This window comes from Bidens hawaiensis, unplaced genomic scaffold (assembly GCF_021521415.1).
Source record: "Bidens hawaiensis isolate Kalapana, Puna unplaced genomic scaffold, B.hawaiensis_p1.1 tig00030250_1, whole genome shotgun sequence".
Lineage (NCBI taxonomy): Eukaryota > Viridiplantae > Streptophyta > Magnoliopsida > Asterales > Asteraceae > Bidens > Bidens hawaiensis.
In genome coordinates this window covers 195,853-204,190 of record NW_027495041.1, presented here as the reverse complement: position 1 = coordinate 204,190, position 8,338 = coordinate 195,853, and the positions used below count along the sequence as shown (strand labels likewise).

The 8,338-nt window shown below is 37.4% G+C and overlaps 1 protein-coding gene across 1 annotated transcript; it reads left to right on the top strand.

The window, feature by feature from the left end:
* Nucleotides 1–5,436: 5,436 nt before the first annotated feature.
* LOC143580138 (pathogenesis-related leaf protein 6-like) lies at nucleotides 5,437–6,282 on the top strand. Its single transcript, XM_077063248.1, has one exon. The coding sequence runs from the start codon at nucleotides 5,687–5,689 to the stop codon at nucleotides 6,173–6,175; it is 489 nt and encodes a 162-aa protein (XP_076919363.1). The 5' UTR covers nucleotides 5,437–5,686; the 3' UTR covers nucleotides 6,176–6,282.
* Nucleotides 6,283–8,338: the final 2,056 nt, after the last annotated feature.

Genomic DNA, 8,338 nt, shown 5'->3' with positions numbered 1-8,338 from the left:
ATCCACATCCTCGATAAAACTGGTCTTGACGATCTGACCTTAAAAGAGTCACTTGATAAAAAAAAAGTAGCAATCGGGAGAAAGGAGCTAACCGTTGAAGACATCTTAAGACTCCCGACAATCAGCAGAAGTTGTATTTACCATCCTCATTAACCTAAAACCTTTGAACCACCACCAAATACCAAATCCCTACCCAAAACCAACCCATATTACCTACTAATCTATGCAACCTTTCACAAAGGTGGAGATTTGAACTTGTTACAAGCTTATTTTCACAGGTTACATCTTGACTAAGAGTGTTCAAATACATACATCACAGGTATGATCAGATATAAAATCGAGTGTGAGTGAACATTGTGAGAACGTGACGTTTTGCATAAACGAAAACTTATAAAAACAAAATCACCTTTTTATATATCACTACATATATTCCTATGATTTAAGGTTGGTTATTTTGTTTCCATTTTCTTGGAACTCTTCTGGGGATGTTTAAGCTATGGTCCTAACTTGCTATTTTTAGAGGATATTTATAAGAAGATTGCTTGAGGACAAGCAATGTTCAAGTGTGGGGATGTTTGATGTATATAAAAATATACATCTTTTTAGCATCAAATAATCTCTAAAAATTGCAACTTCTATCGTATAATATAGTTAAAATAACTACTTATCATGTTAAAATGTATTTTCAGGTGAATCCAAGCCTCAAACGAATAAACGAATGAAAAAACAAAAAAAAACCAAAGAAAACAGCAAAACATGGGGCTGTGCTTTCAAGAAACACGAGTTGTGCGGAAACACGGGGCTGTGCTTTTAGGAAACACGGGGCTGTGCTTTTGGAAGCACAGGGCCGTGCTTCTGGTCACTTTTCAGAAAAGACAAAATAATTTACAACAAAAGACAAAATAGTGAACAGCTGGACACGGGGCCGTTCTTTTGGAAGCACGGGGCCGTGCTTACCTCTCAGAAACGACAAAAAGAATTAGCACATGCACTAAAAAGCACGGGGGCGTGCCTCAGGAAGCACGGGGCCGTGCCTACTTTCCAGAAACGACAAAAAGAATTAGCACATGTCACTAAAAAGCACGGGGGTGTGCCTACGTAAGCACGGGGCCGTGCTTACCTTCCAGAAACGACAAAAAGAATCTGGCACATGTCATAAAAATGCACGGGGGCGTGCCCATCAAGCACGGGGCCGTGCCTCACACTCCAAAATTCCTATAAATAGTGGCTCATGTTGCATTCATTTGGTGTGCCTTGAAAAGAATTCTATCCGGTTTTCTCTTATAAAAACACACACTAACACTCACATAGAAGATTTAGTGAAGAGTTTGAAGGCTTGGAGGTCATCACCATCAACCATCATCATCCATCATCATCATCATCATCATCATTAAGAAGGAAGCTTCATCTACATTTGGTTAGATTGTTCCAAATTTAATCATGTATTTGTTATTATCATCCATCTTAATGTTTATCATCATGCTCATTATGAGCTAAACTCCATTTACCATCTAAAATCTATGAAGAAGCTTTGTTTTACTTGATGATTATATAAAACATGTGGTTTAGTTTGGTAAAGTACATGGCTATCTAACAATTATCCTTTGATGAGAAATGTCTCACCATCTTAAAATACTAATTCAAAGTTGGTGATTGTCAATTATATTGGCAATCGTTCATGATCGATTCATGTTCTTGAAAGATAGAAATACTTTGATACATTATCGAAACATGGATCCTTATATTGTACTTAGAAATGATGAGATATAAGTTATGATGTATTTCTCTAAGTCTTGGTAATCCGAAAATGGCTTTGCTTAGGATATCATGCTAGTTAAAGAAATCATATGTTAACGGAATGTGTAATTATAACCTACATAAATCAACCAAGGGGAGGTTGTGTGAGTTAACTACAACCACTCAAAGTTGTTAGGATTGATATTTGAGAAATCGAAGTCAATTCTAATCATTCTACTTTACCAACTTCTTATCTACTTAAATTGACATTCTCGGGGTAGCATGCTATTAAGCATAGGATGGACTTGAAAATATGCATGCTATTATTCATTATGTCATAGAATGTGTTCACTCCAAAATGAGGATCATAATTCTATCATATATTATTAGGACAAGTCTATCACATGTTTAACTATTAATCATCAAGGAACAATGGAGTGGATTCTAGATATTAGATGGTAACCTTCGCATAATTGAACAACTCGTTTAGAATTTCTTGTCTCGGTCACCTATATATTATATATAAGTATTTATATTTTATAAAAAGTTCAAAAATTAACCCCAAGATGATTAAAACCTCCGATTAAAGTAAAACAACGATGTATTATTAGAAACATTTGTGTCCACGGATCGATACTTGGTTCTTACCAATACTATTCTACATATACGATAGGTACACTTGCCTATTTTGTGTGTGTTTAGTCTTTGTAGAAATCACTTTTATAAATTTAAAACACGATCTTGTGCAAAAGCTAAATATCCAATCCATCATATTTTATACAAGCCGCGCACACGCACATCAGATATGCTTCGTTCTTGTGTTATCGACTTAGGAGGAAGTTGGGACACTCATCTCGCACTGATGGAATTCTCGTACAACAACAGTTATCATACGAGTATCCAAGTAGCACCATTCGAAGCATTGTATGGACGAAAGTGTAGAACACCTGTATGTTGGTCAGAGACAGGTGATAGTCAGTTGTCAGGGCCTGAAATTGTTCAAAGAACTACCGACCAAGTGATACAAATTCGTGAACGATTGAAAACGACAAGGGATAGACAAAAGAGCTATGCGGACATTCGCCGCAAGCCTTTGGAATTCAAAGAAGGCGATAAAGTATTACTTAAAGTATCACCTTGGAAAGGTGTAGTAAGATTTGGTAAGAAAGGAAAATTAAGTCCAAGATTCGTTGGACCATTCAAAATACTCGAAAGATTTGGGCCAGTTGCTTATCGGCTAGAATTACGGGAGGAGATGAAGGGTATTCACGATGTGTTTCACGTATCCAATCTGCGCAAGTGTTTAGCCGACGAAACCCTTGCAATGCCATTAAAAGATGTCAAGATCAACGAGAAGCTTAAGTTTGTAGAACAACCAATTCAAATAGAGGATAGCATAATTAAGTTTCTCAAGCACAAACGACTCAAGCTCGTAAAAGTCAAATGGGATTCAAGACGTGGACCCGAGTACACATGGGAACTCGAGTCAGAAATGAAGAAGAAGTATCCCAATCTATTCCAATAAATCTCGAGGACGAGATCATTCAAAAGGTGGGGAGGATGTAACACCGCGTCCTTTACCCTATTTAATTTAGGCTTAAAAATACTAACTTAGAAAGTACAGGGACCAAAAGTGCAAATTCTGAAAATTTGCTCCCATCGCGGTACGCGATGGGGTAGCAGTCAACCCATCGCGTAGCGCAATGGGCTTGGTGAGTCACCGGACACGTGTCCATCACCGTGTCAACACGTGGCGCAATGTGACAGGCCACGTGTCACCACTGCATAAGGCGGTGTAAAAGCGCGGCATCGCGATACGCGATGGGTCACCAAGACCCTATCGCGTACCGCGATGGGGTTCAAAAATGGCTATAAAAGGGGGGTGACGGGCATGAACCCCATTCATCCCAACTACACCTCTCTTTACACACATATAGCATTGGAAAGTGTGCCACATTGCCGTAACAAGCCGACGTGCTGTTTTCTCGTATTTCGTGCAAGAAACGAAGTTATAATCAAGTAGCAATCACTTAAGCGAGTAGATCAAAGATCCTGCCTTTTTCTTATTATCAATCTAAGTGTCCGCTTAAAGGTAGGGTTTACGTTTAAGTTATTTGAATTATAGCTTAAATTATCAATCAAGGCTATGGCCTTTAACCTTGATCGTATTTTATAAATCATTCACAATCATGTTTTCATGGACGTTACTTCATGATGAAGTAATGTTAAACAAAAGATATATTTTGACGGGCATGTAGTAACTGGATATCACTAGTAGTAAGTTTCTTGCCTAAGGAAAAGTAATTCGTATAAATCCCAATCAACCGAGGGACCCGTTTACTTACCTGGATAAACTTACCAACGTGTTGAACCTATTAGGCCAAAGCATGCTATATCAAACGTCACATAAAACAAGTGTTTTCATTCACAATAAAAAATAAACGATTTCAAGGTTAAGCTTACAATCATAGCTTAACATCATTCAAAACTATTTATGTATAGGTTAATATCATTCACAATCATTCAATCATTCAGTCAAGGTTTTCAACACCGACGGTACAGGTGAATACGCCAACCTTTTTATCAGTCAAAACATATTTATACTCAATGAGACAAACGGGTGTTTGTCTTAACAAGTCAATTAATGTCTACATGGGATCATGTGATCTCTAAAACATTATAATACAAGATAGAAAATAAAAGCAACTCAGACCGAGTACACATGTGTCTGGATCCAAACATAACTGTTCAGCCTAATCAGTCAAAGGCCAGGTGGCCGTGGGCTAACGGTCATGACTAGTTCTCCTTGCAGGGGCGCCATAGCTCGGGAGAACATCTCTGTGTGTGTAGGGTAGTGGTACAAATCCCAGATGTGGTCGTGCATCTGCTGAGTGTACAGAAAACTACATTTGTATTATAATTGTCATTCAAAATGTTTTATTGAGTCATACGTGTTCACCAGCATATAGCTGACGTATTTTTCCAACCCATTTCAGGTAATTAAGCATAAGTAGCAATAGCAAGGATTGGAGTCTTATGATGATAGAAGTGCGTACAAGATGGCTCCATTTTTTATAAACAAATCCTTGTAGTATGAAACACATATTTTGTAAACAAATACTCGGGTATTTAATTCCCGAGTAAATTTTCAATGTAAATTAATATTATATTCAACCTAAAGTCTTCCGCTAAAATTAACCCATAAACTCTGATATATTTACAAAACAGGTACCAACTTGTAGTCACACGCCTAGGCCCTAAGTCGGGGTGTGACAACCTCTTTTGGTACCCGAATTTAAACTTAATGTGAAGGCGACGGTGTTGACTAAGGGGTACCATACCCGATTTCATGTTGAGGGTGCCCCGGCCCTCTCCCCCTAACAGAATTATCAGTGAAATTAGTTTTGCATTTTTTTCATGCCTTTTAACTCATAAAGCAAAACTAATCATCAAGTACGACAATTAAGCATCACAAATATTGGCTAATTGCATGCATTAATTACTAAAGTGCTTGTAGCATATAGCGTAGTGGTTCCAATGAACAAAATTGTTCCTGAAGTGATTAAGAGTATCTGGAGCTAGCCCACTTGCAGAGACATGTTTTTTAGAGGGGATGTCTCATATTTAAACCTAGACAAAAAAAGTGATTTAGATTTATTCGTGTAAAGTACGGTAACAATAACTTTTACAGGCAAAAAAATAAGAGTTCTAATTCCGTATTAGACATTGGTATGGATTAGGAGTAGGTTAAGTGTGTGACTCTTTAAAAAAGTTACATGTATTTTGTTGCAATATTATTTCTTAACCGATTTCATACTTAACTTATTGACCTTTGTCAAATTGTCATTCCCACTAGCAACCACTAGCCACCACATTCTACAAATAGGCCCTTAGGATTCATGTATCTCCATCCTCAAAACCCCAATAGTTTAACAAAGCAGCTAGAGTTATGGGATCTATCCAACTTCAATTTGCACTTATTTGTTTCTTAAGTCTTCCCATGTTTCATAACACCCATGCACAAAACACCCCAAGAGATTACTTAGATGCTCATAATGCGGCACGAGCCCGAGTGGGTGTTGGAAACATTGTATGGAACAAGACCGTGGCTGACTATGCTCAAAGTTATGTTAACAAGAGGTCACGGGACTGCAATCTCGTTCTTTCTGGTGGACCATATGGTGAGAACCTTGCCAAGGGTAGCAGTGCGCTTACAGGTACCGTAGCTGTGAATTTTTGGGCAAGTGAAGAAGCATATTATGATCATACTACCAATACATGTGCTAGAGGACACGATTGTAGGCTCTATACTCAAGTGGTGTGGCGTAATTCTGTCCAACTTGGGTGCAGTAGGGTGAAGTGTGCCAATAATGGTAGGTGGTTCGTTATGTGTAGTTATCATCCTCCTGGTAACTATGTTGGCCAGTCTCCTTACTAGTGAACTACTTAATACATGTTGGTCGGTTGATGATCAATGACTTGTGTAAATGTATGAATAAACTTGAATTATCAGGTGCAATAATAATGTTAAGCTCTTTATAAGTACATGTATAATTTCATATTCATATTACCAAATGGTGTTCTTTTTAGTCATAATTTAATATCACACATAATTAGACACGTGCATACGTATGTATCTCTTATATATATTTTTTCGAACCGCGGACTCAATAACTACTAAACATCTAAGCCTGCTCTAAATCTACTTTATTTTGACTACAATGGGACTTAAACCCTCAAAATTTAGGAAACCATTGATAACATTGGCTATGGTTAGGATCTTGCGCGCGTGCACGCGGAGACACACACACGAAAGCGATTATAAGCGTACACGAGGATATGATGTGGTTTGGTCTAAACTGACATCATCCACGGGCTGCAAACAGAAACTTTTTTATTGATCTGCCTCTAACCACTCGTGACGAGGAATTACAAGTACACGATATGTCGATTTTTTATTTATAATTACAAGGTTTGGGTTAACATCTTATTCCCCTAAAAGCTAATAAACGGGCTAAAATTAAATAAAACCGGGCCACCTGCCCTTTTTTCCGCTACCACCAATTTAGTCTTCTAAATGAAACCGGGCCCAATACCAATTGAGCCTCCACAAACCCATCAGCTAAAGTTATATAGGAAACATGTAAAGTTAATTCATATTTGACTTCATTCTAGTCAATACTTAATATATTTAATTATTTATATTGCTAGATTATAATATAAGGTAATACTTATTGTTTATGATGTCGTGTTTCTTAATAATGTTGTTCTATTCTAATTATTTTATTTGAAAAGCAACTATGCTGGTGCACTACTAACAAACACAAGTAATAGGTTTTCCGCTAAGGGTCATTTGTGACACACGGTTAAGGTATGCTTTATCGTCACAAAGCCCGAATTACTTGCAAATTATTAAAAGAAAAACAACCAATCCCATTTTGTAATGTGATTTGAGTGTGAAATATGAGATCAAGAGTTGAATCCCGACAGTATACGACATTTAGCTGTTAAAAGAAAAGACCTTTTGTGACTGTATATGCGACCAAAACCTTTTGTGAATTGCGACTAGAAACATGGCACTTTAAGGCTAAATGCCCAGGGGAGGCTCGGAGGGTGTGCGGGCCGCACCATCGGCTGGAGCTCATAAGTTTCGGGGGCACAAACTTTTTTATACATATTACATATATATGTTTTTTGGTGTTAAAAATAGATTATCTGCAATGGTTTATGAGATAATTACATGCTCAAAATGGTTTTCTGCTTATAATAAATTGGTCGATAAAAGCTTTATCAATGTACATTAGCGAATAAAAAATTTTCGTTAAGGCTTACTGACCTTTTTATTTTGGCTCGGCCGAAGTATTTAAATTCTCGGAGACGGCCTAAATGGTGTTTAGATTTTAGAGATTATTTTAGTAAGGTATTTTGTTTTGACAAATATTATTTGGATGAAGTATTTTTAAAAAAACTGTAAAATATGAACTAACTTCATTAAAAGGAGGGGATCTTAAGGTGCAATGGCATGAGATGATGATTAAGATTTTTGATCTTAAAGTCTTAAGTTTAAAGATTGACTCAAAAGGATTTTTCTATAATGATGAGCTTTCTCTTTGATGAGTGCTTTTGGGTGAGTCATGGCTTGAGCGTCAAATCAGTATGGACGGTTGACATCCCATCTAAGGAAGGCTCCGACTCGATCCGCAGGTATGAACCAGGTTTCGGTTCCTTAGTAAAATCATACCCGGATTCGACCTGGACCCAACCCGATCAAAACCCAAGCCCGACCTGGCCAAAACCCGATAAATCGGCAAACCCGGACAAAAACCTGATCATACCCAAAACCAGTTCCTACTTTTGTTTACCACACCCAAAACCATTCTGAAAATACTCAATTTGTACAACTCTAATTGAGATCTTACTGTGGGCCAATGGTTTTTATATTGATGGGAATGATTTCTATCTATAGTATCAAATCCCAAACATGTTAACTAAGGCCGAAGTAGTGACATTAGGGATTTTCATGAAAGGATGTGGGCTAGAGATACACACAGGGTTAATAATGATGTTTGGGCTACTAAAATTTTACTTAGTATTATTAATA

Excerpts from the sequence above, each read along its gene's own strand:
- LOC143580138 (XM_077063248.1), top strand. The coding sequence starts at position 5,687 with ATGGGATCTATCCAACTTCAATTTGCACTTATTTGTTTCTTAAGTCTT.